This window comes from Carassius carassius, chromosome 17 (genome assembly GCF_963082965.1).
Source record: "Carassius carassius chromosome 17, fCarCar2.1, whole genome shotgun sequence".
NCBI lineage: Eukaryota > Metazoa > Chordata > Actinopteri > Cypriniformes > Cyprinidae > Carassius > Carassius carassius.
Genome location: NC_081771.1, coordinates 1548173 through 1568055, shown reverse-complemented (window position 1 = coordinate 1568055; position 19883 = coordinate 1548173). Strand labels below are relative to the sequence as shown.

The following is a 19883-nucleotide window of genomic DNA, read 5'->3' as shown; positions in this document are numbered from 1 at the left end:
TAGCTGTACAATTGCATTACTTTTCATCATTATTATGTGAAAGACTCATGTACCTGTGTGAGTCTCAGTCTCAATTTATCTGTGTGTAATTTGCAATGTTCAGGTCTGATGGATTCTACTTACTTGAGGGTTTTCCTGAAGCTCAACTGGTCGTGTCAAACCTGTCAAGCTTCTAACATCTTAAAAAGAGAGTCATTCTGGTTGAAGAGATGAAGAGAGTCATGCATTACGCAGAGCATAACCTATAATTGAACAGATAACAAAGACTTCTGCAAATACAGACAGTTTGTCAAACATACTATCAATCACAATCATCTGAAAGACAAAAAGCAGAGATTTTACTTTGAGATCTTCATTAGTTGCATTTTCTAAGCCAAGCATCTATAGTAGTATTCTAAGTGACTAGACTAATGATTTCTCACCTGCTGGATAATTAAAACATGATGCAATTGAAGAAGAGATCTGAGCCATGTATATATACAAACAAGATGATCACAGAGACTTGTGGGTCAGGGACTACTAACAACAGCTAACTGAATAATAATGCACTAAAAACCATACAGAACACCTTAGCAGTTGAATAGCAATTGCCACTTTATACAAGACTCACGTTTTGCATCGCCCCAAAATAAAGGAAAGGAAAAAGATCTACATTTAAACTTGCAATTACAACTTGTCCCTGATGCTTCAGTGTATCTTAATGTCCAAAAATATTAGTCTTGTTCATCTTTATTCTCAAACTTTATCATCTTACAGCTTTGCAAGATTTTAATTGCAACTTTCGAAGTCGCTCTTCTCATAAAAAAAAACATGTTGATGCATGTTTTTCTTTCACATGGCAAACAAGGCTTATTAAAAGCATGCTTTGCTGAGTCTGTAATTGGCAGTGGTTTTGCAAAATACACTGGCAGAACTGGTGTCAAGAAAGAAGGGAGTCACCAGAGAACTGGTTTACAATAGACAAAAGACAAGAACGTGAGCCAAAGTAAAATCAGTTCAACAGGGAGTGAGGAATTAAGTGTATCATCTCAGCAGATGCAAGTCTATTGGAAGAAAAATAAGAGTTTATCTTTTGACAGGAGTATTTTTACACCCAGAATGCATTGCACCTAGCTCATGGGAAAAATAAATAGAAGAGGGAGGAGAAAATTCATTAAATGCTGAATAGAGTATTGAAAATTATTGCATGCTATTGCACATTTTACATAAGTATCTGTTCTTGTTATTAGGTTAACCAGCAGTAAATAAAGTATTCAAAATGTTCATCTGCCATCAAAACATAACCACAGTGAAATTCTACAAAAGTCAAACCACATATTTCAGCAACAATCTCAAGCATTATCCAGAAATGAATGGAAATTCTTGTTGCAACAAGCAGGTTTCGTAATGAATGCATAACTGGAGTAGATTTGGTAAGTTAATGGTGTTGTTTCTCATCAGGTTTGGAATGACAGAACCTAGTATTAAGCAGGTTAATTATTTTCTTTTTCTCCCCCTATATACTGTTCCCACTGGTAACTACATTATTAAAAGTTCTGAATTTTTTCCATGTTTCATAAGACACTCCAAGACTCCACTTACAATTACACCTCGTTACATGACAAACCTTCTTTTGAACATGAATTTGTGACTGTTCAAAGGACGCATAATCCAACATTAATTAAAGCAGCCGTTTCACTGTTGAAATGAGCCGGTCGAGCACACATACAGAACAAGTCAAGAGTGAATAAGTTGTAACTTCACATTTACACATCCACATGCACATTATTTCATGAAAGCTTATAGCTGGTCACCACAGGGCCCAATGAAAATTTAATCAGTTTGTTCCAGCCAGGCGGGTTTGATAAATGCAATGTGGAAAACAGCCACAGATATCATAATGACATGCACATCTACTGATGCTAACAGAGAGAACAATTTGCACTCATTGAACAGATAAACCACTACTTCACCGAGAATCACAGATTGCATATGAGAGCTGTTTTTATCCAGTAGTATCTCTTAGAAAGCAATGAGGTTAAATGGAGAAAAAAATCGAGACTTCAGGCCTTAAAATTTTAAGCATATCCGATGTTTCTCCTGAGAAAAGACACCAGGAATCTCAGAAGAAATCGCAAAAATGTCTCAAAGTGTGCTCAGATTTTCTAAGACAGCAAAGTCTGCATAAAAAAAAATAATAATAATAACTCAAGCATTTCTCTTCAAATTCTCAATTGAGCTAATCAATATAGAACTTGTATACATATGGTATATCATCAATATACATTGGGATTGAATGATAACCATATATACCAGGGTTTTCCAGCGTTTTTGTTTTACTCAGATAATATAATAAACAATATATAATTAACAATATAACTTATTTTGTAATATTACATAAACATTTCTGTATCTCAAGCAAATAAATTGTGGCAAACTAGCAATTCCATTGTCAAGTGTTTGATGCAGATTATGTATAAATGTAAAATGTTTTGTATTAGATTTTTTTTGCATAATTAAAAATATGAATTTTAATTAATTTATTTTATAATGGTTAATAACTAAATTTCATTTGGTTTAAAAAAATATATAATTAAATTATTTGTATTATTATTCTTTTTTATTTTTTTGTATTGCAATTATTACAATAATCTAGCAAATCCATGTCTGGCAAACCCTGTTATATACCATGGCACTACTTTATATATAAAATAAATAAATAAATAAAACATCATAGTAACATGAATTTTTGGTTCTGAGCACCTCCAGTAATATTCAACATGTCCCAAATTCAACCAGAACCCTTATTCTATGGTGTTGTAACATGTTTTTCTCCATTTGCATACTGAGGTACATGAACCCTAATTGCATAAGCCCTCGGGTTGGACAGCAGGAGTTACAGTAGTATGTGCTTATCTCTATGTGTGTGACACTTAAACGATCCTCTCCATTAAACACAATGATTAATTCTGATGAACTATCATGCATAGATGCTCGATACCTCCCCCAATCATGCGTCAGACTCAGGTCCTGTCCTAATCTGTCCTTGAATTCAAACAGTCACATCCATAATGAGCAGATGAGTGTGAAGCCATTGAAAAACTGACTCCTGGAAACTGTCACTTCACGCCAATTATGCATAAAGCTGCCAAAATGCTGTGTTGATCTGTGGCAACAGTAAATGCTGTACAGCTAAATAAATCAATTAAATTAATTAGCAAAACAACTTATGTCATCATCGCTCAATGATTTATAAAAAATTGCTGTCTTTTATTGTATAGCTGTTCCTGGCATTGCACAAAAAGCAATAAAGCACTGGAAGATAGATTTTTACCACAATTAAGGGATGTTCTTAGACACCCATGAAGCATTAAACTAATGCAAAAAAAACCAACAAAAAAAGACAAGAAATTGTTGCATTTTGCTTCACTTGCTTTTTTCGGGCCTATAAAATCACCGGCTGTAAATACTGTCCCTCAGAAATATGCTTAAACTCCTGCTTGCTTTTCCTTCGCATCCTGACACAACAGTTTTTGTCGTTGTTGATGCTTCTCCACCCCACCCTGTGTTCCTGTGCAGAAAGTGCCGACTTTGCATTCAGGTTTATGTTATGACAGGACGACATTCATCACATAATGAACTGATGTAAGCTGCTGGGAAGCCTAAATGGAAGCCGTCCCAGCCTAGGCTCTGGACTCACTCTGATTTAGGCTGAGAGCTCAGGTAATGCTTTTTTATTAGGCAGATATCAGCAGAGAATAAACCTGCTGAAGTTGACAGAGACCAGTGTGTTTCTTGATGCAGGTCAGAGTCTGAACGTACATTAGAGAAAGCACAACTTGGGTTATGAAAAGCACACATGTATACTGACTTTGTTGCTGAGAGTTGTTGATGTTACACTGCTGCCACCAAGTGAAATCAAGCCAATGAGGAGCTTTAGTATATACTTCAAACCAAAAGCATAAGCTAAAAAGGCCAAGTTGCTTTTACGAAAGTTACCATCTTAAAACATGAACGAGACAAATTTTTTGCATAATTAAAAATATGAATTTTATTTATTTTATAATGGTTAATAACTACATTTCATTTGGTTTAAATATATATAGTACCATTTAAATATAAAGCTACCATCTTAAAACATGAACGACACACATTTTCATTTTCATGATTTTATTAAGTGCTATCAGTTTATAACGTGGGCTACTGTTAATGGTTGGTGATTTCACTGTGTATGTTAGTGCATCTAGATCAAGCACATTTAAGTACATTAGCCATATTAACCAATCAGGATCTAGCATTCAAGACCACAACTATATAGCTATTTTATGAGACTGATTTCGATAATAATAACTATATCTTATACAAAAATTTGCTCACTGTTGTTATAATTTTATCACTGTTGTTGTATATAATAATGTTTTTAAAAGCTAATGAACTGAAGTGTGCAGAGCATTGCTAACTAGGTTCCACACACAAAGCATGAAATGGGAGTAAAAATAGGCTTTGAGGAGTAAAAAAGATGCAGATATTGTTCATTTAGCAGGCAATAGCAACAATTTGGACTCTCGCGTCACTAATTTCTGCAGGCGTGCTTTGTGCAGGCGACCTTGACAGCATCCATAGCAAGTTCCCGGGCAAGAGTGGCCGTATTTCAAGGTGGTGCCACATTTAGATCTACAGTTTGGCTCTCTTTTGTGGTCTCTGGAAATGTAGCATGGTTCTTCCTGCATATGTCCACATTTCAGCTGCATTTCAACTTTTACCATACATTGACTCTGCACAAGTTTCTTTGCAGGGATGGCCGCATGGAAGTGTCATTTGGCAAGGCTCTCGACAGACAAATGTTTCAGGGTCTTGGTGGCAAGGCAACTTCTGATTTTGCTTGCATGACAGAATTATCTTGTCTATGCGTACTATGCATTTACCACATTCTTGGTGACAGCGACTTGTATATCTGTGGCCCAGCTCACAAAGCACTTTAGGGCAGTCCTTGGTGCACTTATATTTCAAATTTTTAATCTGACATGAGCAAATCAAGTATAATCATATAATCATATACAATCGTATACATGTTCTTCTATATTTTATGCTAATGGAAACTAAAATTCCAGAATTGATCAAGGATCAAAAATTCAAGTGAGAGAAGCATTTCTTCAAGAGATAGACTAGTTGTGCGCAATAAAACAACAAATGTGCATCATTCCTCTAAAACAGAGAAAACATATTTCACAAACATCTACATATCTGTCTCTTTTAAAGTATTAAGTGTATATAATGAGTTGTATGTGAGGTTATTATAGCACAATTCCCACCCAGATCTCACTAATTTTTTAAACCCTGACTACAGGCGTGGTGACAAGTATGGAGAAAACGTGCATTTTGAAAGCTCTTGCTGACTGTTAAATCACAACTTTCTGCAACAATACTGCCTTACCTGATTAAAAACAGCATTTCATGATTGGTGTTAACCAGATTAAAACCCTATCAGCAGACAGATGACAACAGTATCTAAGAATTTCATTCTTCAAAGTTTTGCAGGTCGAAGTTTGCCAAGTTGGCAGCATCTGACCAGGCAGCATGCTCTGCGCCATCCATATCAGTCGCCACAGCATTTCCCTGAATGAGATTGTGATTAGAGCCTCCAATAGCAGCGTCGCATTCAGGGCATTTGCTTTGTTCCATCGCACCCCCACATTCACCGATTGCATACACGTGCCCATTGGGACATTTGTACCAATGGCCTTTATTCAAACCGATAGCTTTGAGTATTAACTTCCTCTCTTCATCAGTGATACCCAGACCGCTGCGTGGCAGTTTGGAGTCCAGGTTTGTAAACATCTGCTTGACTCTACGTTCTAGACCCTCGGAGAAAGGCAAAGTGTCCTCTAGGATCTCTCTTAGTTCCTGGATCTCTGTGCTATAAACACGAGTTCTGATCAGTGACATACCACAGCGTACGTTGAGCTCAGCCAGGTAGGAGAGTCTCTTCAATTCACGTTCGAGATCTGCAATCTGCTGGTCTGAAAACCTCTGAGTCGGATGTAAGAGGAATTTCAAGACTTCTTCAACTTTCCTAGAGAACGGCAAAACTTTGTCCATAAGGGGAGACATGTGTTCTTCTTGCATTGCTTTCAGTTTCCCAACACTCTCCAGGTAGGTCATCAAGTTCTCGAGATGCCAAAGTTGTTGGAGTGAAAGGTCTTTTGTTTTGAGCTTCTCTTTAAGTAAGTCAAAATTGTCAGGAAGATGCTTCTTCAAATTCTCCTTCCTACGCAGTTGCAAGCTAAGGACTTCCTGCTTTTGCTTGATCTCATCCGGCGGACCATTGATCTTCTCCTTGACCATCTCAATGGCTGCCAGGCTGCGGTTGATGTGAGTGCCATAACGTAGATTTCTACGGATGGGAGTGCGACACCTCGGACAATCCTTGAGTCGGATCGCCCTTTGATCCAGTTCAGCATCTTGGTTTTCATCAAGATTCATATACTGATCCATTCCTGTAGTCTCGAACAGGTGCTTGCAATCTTCAAGCTGAATGAAACAAGCATCCAGGTCATCTTCATTGCCGAAGAAGATCTCTGTGACCTCATCCTTATTGCAAATGCGACACTTATTGGGACAAGGGTCTCCACAGAGACCTATGCAAAGATGTCCGCAAGGCAAGGTGTTGTTACAGGGAACAGAACAAGGCGGACGGTCACATGGTTCGTGACACAGCTTGGTACAACTGTGGTGAGGGCACTGCCATTCGCAGGGTTCATTGCAAGGGGCGCAAGGCTGACCACAAGTCTTCATGCAGACGCTGTGGACGCAACGGTTCTCGCAGCGAACCGAACATGGTGGACAATCTCTTACACAAGGCTCCCGACACCGATGAGAACACACCAGGGTTTCTTGGCATTTGTGGGTGCATGCTCTATGCAGGCGACCTTGACAGCATCCATAGCAAGTTCCCGGGCAAGAGTGGCCACATTTCAAGGTGGTGCCACATTTAGATCTACAGTTTGGCTCTCTTTTGTGGTCTCTGGAAATGTGGCATGGTTCTTCCTGCATATGTCCACATTTCAGCTGCATTTCAACTTTTATGATGCATTGAGTGGTGCAGATCACTCCACAAGCTGCCTTGCACGGATGGCCGCATGGGAGGGTCTTTTGACAAGGCTCTTGACAGACAAATGTTTCAGGGTCTTGGTGGCAAGGCACCTTCTGATTGTGCTTGCATGACGGAATTATCTTGTCTACACGTACCTGGCATTTACCGCATTCTTGGTGACAGCGACGTGTACATCTGTGGCCCAGCTCACAAATTACCTTAGGGCAGTCCTTAGTGCACTTGTATTTCTTGTGCTCAGCATCGTATGGGTGGCACATACGGGTGCAGACATGGCCACAATCCAGGCGGTAATCACAGGGCTGATCGCAACCACCTTCAGGAGCACCTTTGAAGTCATTACTGCAGGATACAAGGATCTGTTTATCCGGATGGTTCTGACAACTCAGCGTCAAAGCACGACCCACTTGTCCTTGCTCTCTCAGAGTGTGAAGGATGTTGCTCCACAGCTTAACGGAGCTGAGCATTTCCATATTTCCGATACAATAGAGACCCATCTTAGCACGCGAAAGGGCAACACATACACGGTTTGATATGTTCAGGAAGCCAACTTTCCTCTGTAGATTGCTGCGCACCAGAGACAATATGATAATATCGTTCTCCTCCCCTTGATATTTGTCAACGACATGGACTTTAACTCCAGCAAATTTCGGAGAGGGCATTAGCTTACGCAGACAGTGAAGCTGTCCGGTGTATGTTGTCAGAATGGTGATCTGGGAAGCATTGTAGCCCTGGAGCAGCAAATAGCGGCAAAGAGCGACCACAAACTGCGCCTCATGAGGGTTCTGGTGGCTCCGTCCATCCTTAATCTCTTGCTCATAGTGACCATGATCCACAAAAAAGAGATTTGTCAAAAGCCCCTGTAGACCATAAGATGCAATTTCAGGTATATAATAGTACATAATTTACTTTTTAGGCAAACTGTGATAAGCATCTGTCTGGGCTTATGTAATATTATAATAAAAGGTTTTGCAATTGTATTTGCTTAAATGACTTACCTTAACATTGTCATACTCAAGCACAGAAGGGTGGTTTTCCAGAGTTTCATAGATATGAGGAGTCAACAGGCGAGCAATGCTTGGCCTCATGCGATGCTAGAATTCATTGCCAAAGAAATAAACAGAACAGGATTGTAATTTATGTTGCGCGATTCACTAGAAAAATGACTGACATCAATAAATATGAAATCAAATGGGTTACACTTGATTTTTAATTTGTGCTCTTACCTATACTTACAGTGTTCTTTCTTGAAAGTACTACTAATAATGAGTAAATACATGGGTTAGGGGTTACACTATTTTACAGTATGTCTACTTACGTATACTTACAGTGTTCTTGCCTAAGAAAGTATTGATAATATAAAGTAACCGCATGGGTTATGGTTAGGGGTTACGCTTTATTTTACAGTACGTGTACTTATAGTGTACTTGCCCAAGAACTGGTAGTATAAGGTGGGTTTAAGGATTGGTTGACTCTTCAAGGATTAAACATTTCCTGATAATTTACTCATCAAAGATGTTCATGTTTTCCTATATTTAGTTGAAAAGCATTTTTTTTTTTTAGTTGAAAAGCAATTTAGGTTTTTGTGGAAAACATTTCTTGATTTTTGGGATTTGTCCGAACTGCAGTTTCAATGAAACATCAAAGGGCTCTTTTTTGGGGGAAATTATTGTAGTTTCGCTAGATAAGACCCTAATTCCTTTGCAATTTTAACCTGCAATTTGGACCTTCAACACATTGATCCCCATTGAAGTCCACTATAAGGAAAAAAATTCCTCCAAAAACCCTAATTTCCTTTCGACAGAAGAAAGAAAGACATTTAGATCTTGGATGACATGGGGTTGAGTAAATATCAAGAAATTTGTATTAGGTTGAGGGTTAGGTTCAGGGTTAGTACCAATTTTAGAGTTCAGTTTTAATTCCTAGTTATTACCCAGTTATTTTACTTACTATAACAAGTACATAGTATGTACATGCGGAACCGGAATGTAAAATAAAGCACTACCCTTAAATGGAAATGAACATAAACGAACCTGGTAGTTAAGTCGCACAAATGGAAAGTTGACTCTGACAAGCCTCTCGAACATAGACACTTCCAAATTGAAATTCTTCGCAAGGTCGTACACGGTTGCACTAGGCCTCAACTGTGCAGATTAAGATAGCATTAACATCATGGTTGTTTACACATTACAAATATGTAATGTAATTATATTTCAAATAACTGAAGGGCTTTCTACCTGTTGGTGATCTCCGATCAGTATGAGGTGCTGGCAGGCTTTGCTGAGGGTGGTGATGGTGTGTGCCTCCAACACCTCCGCCGCCTCCTCCACTATCACCAGTCTGGGCTGCAGCTCCTGCAGAGCCTGTCTGTATTTAGCCGCTCCCGTGGTGGTCATACCCACGACCCGAGCCTGTTGCAGGACACACAGATCCTCACGACGCCGGATTTCATTGAGCCTCTCCGCTGCGTCCTGATAGTCCTGCTCAGAGGCGAGGGCCTTAGTGCGAAGATCACTCCGATAGCGCAAAACCCAAAGACTGAAGGAGAAAACAAAGATGTTTATAGCATGAATCTAATCTAGCTGGTTTATATTTTGCATTTTGAATCTTGTTAGTTCACTGGAGTGGCATTAAGAAGTTTGTAGGTTAATGCTGCCATCTAGTGCAGGGAATGTGTGTGTGTGTGTGTGTGTGTGTGTGTGTGTGTGTGTGTGTGTGTGTGTGCTCTTGTTTTCCCCATTTTTCAAAAAAAAGTAAAAAGAGAAAGTAAAAATGCACAAAGTTTCCTGTGAGGGTTAGGGTTAGGTGTAGGATTGGTAAAGGGCCAAAGAATATACAGTTTGTACAGAATAAAAACCATTACGCCTATGGGATGCTTTTCACAAAAACAAACGTGTGTGTCTTACCGATACAGTCTCCATCTGTCTTTCAGACTGAGGATCCACACATTGCTGATTTGTCTTTCTTCTTCCTCACTCATAGCTGAAGTCTTCCTCAGCTCTTTTTTAGCCATATGCTTCATTTTTCTCTTCTGGTGGCCTTGAATCTAAGCACACATCAGCAGAACAGTAGCACTGAGCTCCTCACAACAACACACACATGGTGCACAGCAATGCCTTACAATCAGTATGAAATGACAGCGTAACATATTTTCAAGTAAAACAGGTTATTTAGATTCTTGCATAACCCTGGCTTGGATTTTCCGTTTTTTTTTTTTTTTGGAAATTTTCATTGCATGCAAAAAAGCAGCATGAAGTTTTTTGCTGAACATCTTTTATGTTCCACATTAGAAAGAAAATTGTTCAGAACAACATGATGATGAGTAGTATTCTCTTAAGAACTTACAGTTTTTTACAATCGCTACGCAGTTTTTCAATACCTTTAACAAGTTTCCTAAACTCTTAACACGGTTAGCACAACATCCGTCTTTGTAGGCTATTCAATTAACACATTTCTTGTTGCTTTGATACAAAATGCATACAGTTAACACCAATTTAAAATGCTTGAACTTCTTGTACACACAAGCTCAACCAAGACAAAAACAATGTAATTTTACAGTCAAATTTACAAATGCTTTCACACTGTATGTCAGAACAGATAACAACATGTTCTAAGACTAACTTACAAATGTAGAAGTTTGGGCAGATCAGATCACATGTATTTATTTACTTTTTATTCTACTGTGGCTTTTTCTGTTCTGTAAATTTAGTATTTTCACATAATGACATAAAATAAAAATCAATTACAGCTATAATGCATTATTTTCTTGCTCATTTTCTAATGTCCTGTTGCAAATAAAGTCTACTGCAGCAATTCTGTGTCTGTATTTTTTTTTTTTTTTACATAAACTGTACATTTTATAAAGCTACTCTGAGATGGTCATTCATTTTTTGTATGGAATTTCTGCAGCAAAAGAAACCAAATGCATGCATTTACTAAACCCAACAAAACTAAAATGTTGAGAGGCTTCAAAAGAAACTACAGTGCAAAACACAACCTATGATCAATACAATATACTGTCTATTGTATAATTGATCTGATGCATAAAATAATGCAGTTTCTGTAATTTCAGCTGATGATTGTGTTTTTTTGTCATTGTGTTATTATTGACTAAATGTTCCTGTTGGAAGAGAACATGTGTTAGTGTTTTGAATAATTATTTGATTTTGAAACATGTTTGCAGTGTTTTGTTAGACATGTGTTGGTGCGTTAAGAGTTTAGGAAACTTGGTAAATGTATTGAAAAAACTGTTATAGCGGTTGTAAAAAACTGTAAAAAGTTCATACTCTATTAAAATATAAATACAATGTCATATTTTTTAGATTTAAATATTTTTTTAAACAAAATTCTGAGACCTACATCCAAAGATCAATTATAACATTCATTTTTAAATCAATTGAAATTCTTAAAAAAAATGCTTAATTGGCGTTTACCATCTTCAGTTTGTTTTAAATAGTCCTGCGCTGTAACAAATGAGTTCCATGTCATCTCAGTTAATATAATCTCCTCAAAAGTTTACCTAATATTAGTAATAATAAATAATATAATTGAAATTGGATATTTGATTAAATGTAAAATGATTGTCTGTCTATATATATACACATATATATGATTTTACTCAAGTATATACAAGTTTATGAATATTTATAAACTGTTTTCAATCCAATATAAATGGTTAAATAATGCATGAATTCTCATACCTGCCATTCCTCTTCTTCAGTCTGATTCTGAGTCTGGTTCTGGGCTGGTTCTTGTGGTTCAGCATCATTCAGGTTCGTAGCCAGCATCAACTCAGCCATGTCAGCGATGTTTTTCTCTTCTCGTCTCAGCTTTTTCCAGTCTTTATCCCCGTGCTCTGCATCCACCACTATCCTCTCGGCCTGGATCAGATCCGCCTCTTCATCGATATCGATCAGTTCCTCCTCCTCCAGCTGTGCCCCGTCTTCATCTGCCGCCTCTGAGAAAGGATTGCGATGCTGAATATGCCATTTATTCTTCTGGCATACGTTCATTGCTCAGATTTGTGATGTAAGCCTTTATACTAACATTGAAAAACCACCTTCTCAGCTTGCACAAAACTTAAGAAAATGTCTAACATATCGTGACAGAGGATAAGCACATTTGTGCTTTATCAACATGAAGAAATAAATGATGTGCTTGGTCATGAAAACTGATCACAAGTGGAGACACAGATAGACTAGGCCTCAACCAGCAGGAGGTCTAGATTAGCAGCAGAAAATAATAAATTACTATCACTGTATTAATGCCAATAACTAAGTAATGCACAATTATTTGTCTTATAAATAGTTTGGCAGTTGTTGCATTAATTAATAAATGCTAAGAAATACTACTAATCTCAGTGATGAGAGAAAATCACTGTGCTTTAAAGAATGAAGGAAATCCCATAAAACATCCATTCCTTTCTTTAATGAGCATGCACTGAAAGAACCGAACTTTAATGATGCTGTGGAGTATTTTTCAATCCACAGTTTATTTTACCACATACAGAGCATCAAATTGAATATTGTTAGTCTTTTAGTCTCTCACCCGCTCCATCTGTTGGTTGTGGCCCCTGCAAAAAACCAGAGAATCCGATGCCGAGCCACTCCGCTATCATTGAAGGCTTCTTTTTCCCCACACTCTCAAATCCATCCAACACCTAACACAGAAGGAACGAACAATGTGCAAATACTTGAGAAAAATCATAGTTACACATTTCAAGTCTGATAAATAGAACATATATATATATAAACTTTTAAAAGGTTTGCGTATCACATTTGATACAGGCTCTCATTGTTCATATTGTGACCATAGACCACAAAAGCAGTCTTAAGTCTCTGGGGTATATTTGTAGCAATAGACAAAAATACACTGTGTGGGTCAAAATTATTGCTTTTTCTTTTATGCCAAAAATAATTAGGATATTAATTAAAGTTCATGTTCCATGAAGATATCTAGTCAATTTCATACCATAATTACATCAAAACTTATTTTTCTCTTATGCTAAGAGTTCATCTGCACAACTTTAAAGGTGATTTTCTCAATATTTAGATTTGTTTTGCTCCCTCAGATTTCAGAATTAAAAATAGTTGTATCTCAGACAAATATTGTCCGCCTAACAAACCATATACATCAATGAAAAGTTTTTTTTTTTTCAAAAGATTGACCATTATGACTGGTCTTGTGCTCCAGGGTCACATGTAATATGATATAGTGTGAATATGGAGGAAAAAACTGCAGTTTTTATTCAGAGGCCCAAACTGAGCAAAAACTTAAAAACACGCGAAGCCCCAGCTGAATTACACTAAAATAACTATAAACTAAAAATTGAGTTGATTGTGAGCAGCAGGTTTTGTGTAACAGGTTTTACAGCCAAGTAAAAAGCCTTAGAAATTTGCACATCAGATATGATACAGTAGATTTATAGGTCTGAAATTCACAGCTGCTGAAAGCCAAATGCAGTCTCATTGGAAATTGGAACATAATTCACTTTTTAAAGAATGATTGTCTGATTATAATTGACAAAAGTGAATCAAATCAAACGAAATTTAAGCTTGTGCCATCATTTAGCTCAGGTGTTCAGGGTAAAAGATTATAATGCAAAATATAGCTTCATCGTGATCTGTATGCACTACACTGTGGCAAAGCATTTCAGAGCCTTTCTGTGTGTGTGTGTGTGTGTGTGGCACTCACTGGCTGTAGACACAGACTGTCCCAGTGCTGAGGATTGATGTATTTCTCCAGGAAGTCTTCTTTAAGGACGCCACGCAAGCTGCACTCAAGCTGCACGGACTGTCTCCTCAAGAGCTCCTGCGCAGCCTCCATCTGTGTGTAGATCTGTGCACATACAGCACATTAGAACATAACTGCCATATAACTGTTCTCAGACTTCCTGGGGAAGTCGTGGCCTAATGGTTAGAGAGTCGGACTCGTAATCAAAAGGTTGTGAGCTCGAGTCTTGAGCCAGCAGGAATTGTAGGTGGGGGGAGTGCATGTACAGTTCTCTCTCCACCTTCAATACCACGACTGAGGTGTCCTTGAGCAAGGTATCGAACCCCCAACTGCTCCCCGGGTGCCGCAGCATAAATGGCTGCCCACTGCTCCGGGTGTGTGCTCACAGTGTGTGTGTGTGTGTGTGTGCACTTTGGATGGGTTAAATGCAGAGCATGAATTCTGAGTATGGGTCACCATACTTGGCTGAATGTCACGTCACTTTCACAACTTCCAATTTTACAAGAATGATTTACTAATAAAAACATGCACATAGCACAATCACACCTTGCATCTAATTATTCTATTAAACATTACATTAATTAGATATTTCATGTTTTTTAGGAACAGTTTAAAAAACAAACAGATTTTAAATAAAAAAATAATAATTTAAACTTTTTTTCATTCAAGACTTGAGGGTTATTATGGTTAACTAAAACTAAAATCATTATTAATAATAATAACAATAATAAAATTCCATCACTTGAAATAAAGCAACTGTTAAATGAATTAATATAAAATATAAAGACACTTATTTTATTTCAGCTATGTGCTAAGAAAACATTTATCCTTTTCTTTTAGTTTAAATAAAGTACTAAAATAACTTACATTTTAAAATAGATAAAAAATAATCAAAATGACAAAACACAAATTTACAAAAACTTCAAATAAAGTTAAAATGAAAACAAAAACAACTAATATAAAATATTAATAACAACTATAATAGTATATCAATAATGCTAAAATAACACTGGTTACAAAAATATTTTATTCTATTGACAGTCCAGAGACATAATAAAATAAAATAAAATAAAATAAATATAACAATTATACAAAAATAAAATAAATATAAATATAAAAATTATACAAAGAAATAAAATAATAAAATAAAATAAAATAAAATAAAATAAAATAAAATAAAATAATGAAATCTAAGTTATGTCCATAATAGAGGGCTCACATCATGATGGGCTCTCCTCAGGTGCTGTGGCAGATTTTTGCGGAAGTTTGATGCCCTGGTTAGCTCCCTCAGACCGAAGGGCTTTAGAGTTTCACTGTTACTTCGTCCTCCAACTCTTACTATGCCCTCTTTTAAAAATCCATGGATGCCTGGGACAAAAGTTATGAAATATCTCATTATTTCATACATGAAGCTGTAAAGTTATCTTTTACTGGACTAGAACAAACTCTCTGGAGAAGCCATAAAGCTCAAAGTCCCTCAAATGCTTAAAGGAAAATCTCTTCTGACTGAGACACGACATGTGAAATTACTGGTCAATTTTTATCACAAGCAAGAACTCAGAAGTAGGAGTCATCTCTATTTGCCCTCCATTTTATCTTATCATTGGCTCTTAGAAACAACTGAGAGATCTAATTTGTGACCTACCCTTGTTTCTTCAACAAAATACTTAAACAACAAGGTTTTATAAATACCACACAGATATAGATATTAGCACCGTACCTTCCAGAAACTGGTCAAGAGCATGATTGGTATAGCAGACCACCAGCATAGGACAACCATTGGACCAGGCCTCATGGTTCTCTAGCAAAGCCCGAGCGATCTTCAGGCCTACATACGTCTTCCCTGCAAAGAGTAAAACAAACAGGATCCTCAAATCTACAGTTTAGAAAAAGAGCAATCTAGAGGAACAAAACCAGATGTCTTTGCACTCCACAAACAGGTTGCATCTATTATGTTGTTATTATTCCATTTTTGTGCATATTTGCAACTCGGTCTCGAGAGTACTATACTGGTTCACAGCAACCTCTAGTCACAGATTAGTCACCTGTTCCTGGTGGTCCCTGTATGATGGCCAGTTCATTGGTTAAGGCCAGTTTAAGTGCTTCAAGTTGGCTTTCATCAAGACCCATTTGTTCCTCATCTGGCCAGGCATGTGGGGTCAAGGGGTTAAAGGGTGGAATCTTCTCCTTTCCTTCTGCCATGATGCTAGACAGATCATATGACCTTCCCTCCACCCAAAGGTAAGCTGGAGGATCTACATCTGTGTTGCACTCCACTATGTACCTAAAACAACCAAAATGTGTGGTGATGTGTTTACCAAGTTAAACAGGACTATTATTATTGTTCAGACCTGGAACTGATGATACAAAACCTTGGCAGTGAGTACTTTTGACTTAATACCACCTAGGAATCGTCTAGAATAACAAAGCAACCACAAAACACTCTAAAAACCATTTAGAATCCTTTACTTTATTCAGATAGCAATGCTCTAGAAACCAGCCAAGACTCTCATTTACTATTACAATTATGCATACCTTTGAAAAGGAACATCATTCTCGTTTTGCTCCTTAAGACCTTCTAGGACATATCGGTAGGCCTCAAAGTAAGCCGTAGTCTCGACCATCAGGAAGGAGTCCGAGGGCTGAACACTGGCCAACCTGGCCCTGCTGTCAGAAGAAAAACAGAGATGCACCTGTCCCTGCTTCAGTAGCTTTGGATCCCGATCGGTAACGGTGGCGAACAGGAAGGTTTCGAAGTTGTCCATGGAGAGACAGACAAGGGATCCGTAAAGCAAACGTTTGGAATTTTCCCACCGGACAAACTGTAAGAGAAGATACAATGAAATAAACTTATAGAATGAGGCAGGGGTGCACAATATTATCAGAATCGGCCGATAATTGCTTAAGATGAAAATATCGGCATCGGCCTGAAAATGCAGATATTCCTTGCCGATAAGACTAATAACTCACATATAATTTCCCAGATTTATTCATTAATGTGTAATATATAATTTCTGCACAGAAGAGACTTGGTGTTGTTTCAAAACAAAAGGAAATATATTGATATCGCCATCGCTACTAACCAAAATGTCTTGAAAATATCGGCAAATCGGATATCGGCAAAATCTTTCCAAACTGTGTATCCCTAGTAGGTGGACATGTTTGGGAGTACATGGAGTTATCTCGGAAAACTTGTAATTTGTGATTACCTCAAGAAGTCGTGAGTTAAACTGTACTTTGTAGGCAATTCCTGTTGATGTGCAGAGTGGCAAAATCAATCGGGTGTCATGGTAGACTCTGATGTCATCAAAACGCCTCTTTTTCATTGGTATTCCATCGACTGTCTCACTGTGCTGGACCCTCAGGAGCTCCCTGACTCCATCTCTCAGCGGCCTCACGAAATCTTCACGCAGAAGTCGGAAGTGTGTGTCTAGATAAATGCGAGCATTAGGGAAGCTTTGAGACATTATGTTGGGTCTCAGGAACGGCTTCTGGTCTAGGTGGAACTCCTCAATGGTTGGATAGATGCTCATGGTCCTGAAGTCTTCTTCCCCAGGTGGGGCATCCTCATCGGGTGCCAGGAAAGAGTAGTTATCTGACCGCAAGGTGCCTTCCCTTGATTTCTCTTGGAGATGGTCCACCAAACCCTGCACCTTTTCTAAGTCTTCATCAGTATTGTGGAGAATATCCACCCCAGACGCACGCAACTGGTTGACGGTGCGTTTCAAAAGAGCCACCAACATGGAAACTGACTGGATAGAGCTGTGAGGAAACATGTTGACAACTTCAGAGAGAAGGCTGATGATGTTGCTCAGATGTTGGGGATACTGCTCCCTTCGAGCTTGCACGTTGTCCGACATCATTCCATTCACATGATATGGCAGACCGTATTGGAAAAACGGAGAGTCCTTAACGATGCCAACTAAGTGCAGTACGATCTTGCGGTCAATTCGAGACTCGAAGGCCTTGCAGAGAACTTGACAAACCAGCTGCACCAGGTCGCTTCTCATCATATTGTCATCAAGCAGATTCTTGAGCCCGGTGCTAGATGAAAGGGTGATGGCCACCTCGGATGCTTCTTTCTCCAGTAGACCTTCAAGCGTTTTATACCCCAGTTTGCGCACTTCAGGGGTGCCGTCTCTTCCTCTTCCTCTTCCTCTCCCATTCCCCCCTCTACCTCTCTGAGCTTCTACTCTTCCTCTTTGAGGTTCTTCACCTTGTGGACCAACTCTTCCGTCAGTCATACTTCCACTGGCTTGTTGGTGACCCATGCTTTCAGGATGGCAAGGAGCTGGAAGTAAATAATTTACATAATGTTGATACATGAGTCCTTGAACAGGTCTCCCAAACCCTAGAGAGTGCAAAGATGAATTAGTTAGGCCTCCTCTTATCACAGGGCGGTGGGTGTTGTTCCCGCTTGGCTTTTCTTGATGATGGTGCTGGTTATCTCTCCTCCGCTGTCCTCGTCCCCTCCCATCTCCTCCTCCACCTTGAACTTTTTCATCTGGCCGTCGTTCCCTTTGGCTGTTTGTACTTCCACTGGCTTGTTGGTGACCTCGACCCCTTCTTTCTCCTCCTCCTCTTCCTCCTCCTCCTCCTCTTCCTCCTCTGCTTCGACTAGGAGACCTGCTTGCTTGTCTTTGACCAGGCACAGAGCCATCTGTTGAAAAAAAATTAGATATATTGGGGTGTATAAGTAATAAGAATACATACTGAGTGACCAAGTTAGCTAAGGCAATGCAAAGTAGTAAAAACCTATACCTCTTCTTTGAGGGGCACTGGAGCCTCCTCTTCCTCTGTGCTGTCCTCCTCCTCCTCTTGGATATACCATTCTAATATATCTGCAGAGCGATTATACCAAACACATATCATAGAAAATAATTAATCTCTGTAGATATCTGCTATACTTTCACTCCCCTCTATGTGGACATCTCTCTGGTTTAAACCCTGGATATAATGCAATGACTTTCACACATTTTAGTTTTTCTCAGTCACTTAAGTACATTTCTTGAATCATCCTTAACATTTGCAAAACAGTAAGTGCATTTCTTCAAACATTGCAAACATGCAAGCAAACTTTCATATAAACGTGTAACTTCAAAGTACTTCCTTTATCTTAGAGCAGTAAATATTGTCAATGAACCTACATTCATACACAATTAGTCTTCTTAGTCAAATTGAGCTACTACCTGAACCGGACACATTATTGAATTATTGATTGTGTGAAATTTCAGTTTCATTTCTCGTTAAACGACAATGTAGTTATCAACACAACACTATATGCGCGCGCGTGCACACACACACATATACACGTTTGTATGTATGTACAGGCTATGTGTTTGTGTCTGCGTATAACATTCATATACGATTAAACGTTTATAAATTATTTTTCCAAATGATCTATTACTGTTACTATATATATATATATATATATATATATATATATATATATATATATATATATATATAGTAACAGTAATAGATCATTTCATCAGCATACGCTTTTATTCAAAGCGACTTACAGTGCTATATATATATATATATATATATATATATATATATATATATATAGCACTGTAAGTCGCTTTGAATAAAAGCGTATGCTAAATGCATAAATTAAATTTTTAAATGTAATATAAAGTGAAATGAGAATATTATTAAATATTATATTATTAAATATTATTAAATTCGCGTTATTTCTTTAAAAAATGTATTTCAAAATTAAATGACTCGGTAAAAAAAAATCCAACCACACAACTGTTTCTATTTGAGACCAGTTAAACCAGCAGCGGCAAATGACACCAAATATAAATAATAATGTAAGCAAAGCGATCCTTATTTAATATGATCTTCAGCACTCACCTGGTTACGGTTTCTTCAGTAACAGTGCGTCTTCATCTCCTCGGTGGCTTTAAATAGCGAAGATTACCGGTTTAGTTTCGTTTATCTCCGCTGTGGGCGGACCGTCAGCCGGTTTCGATGAGTCAGAACCGAAAGTGATGAACGGAAAAAAACAAGACTCGGTTGACGTGGAGAGATGTACAGACATGCGCTGTAGGAG

The 19883-nt window shown here is 38.0% G+C and overlaps 1 protein-coding gene across 1 annotated transcript; it reads right to left on the bottom strand.

Moving 5' to 3' along the window:
* Positions 1–5079: 5079 nt before the first annotated feature.
* On the bottom strand, positions 5080–19833 carry znfx1 (zinc finger, NFX1-type containing 1). Its single transcript, XM_059570373.1, has 15 exons — positions 19685–19833; positions 18584–18663; positions 17032–18482; positions 16358–16644; positions 15868–16106; positions 15543–15665; positions 15042–15190; positions 13784–13927; positions 12638–12749; positions 11791–12047; positions 9997–10136; positions 9328–9628; positions 9124–9234; positions 8089–8184; positions 5080–7950 (listed from the first exon to the last, which is right to left on the bottom strand). Exons 2-15 carry the CDS (start codon positions 18651–18653, stop codon positions 5497–5499), a joined length of 5934 nt encoding a protein of 1977 aa, XP_059426356.1. The 5' UTR covers positions 18654–18663; positions 19685–19833; the 3' UTR covers positions 5080–5496.
* Positions 19834–19883: the final 50 nt, after the last annotated feature.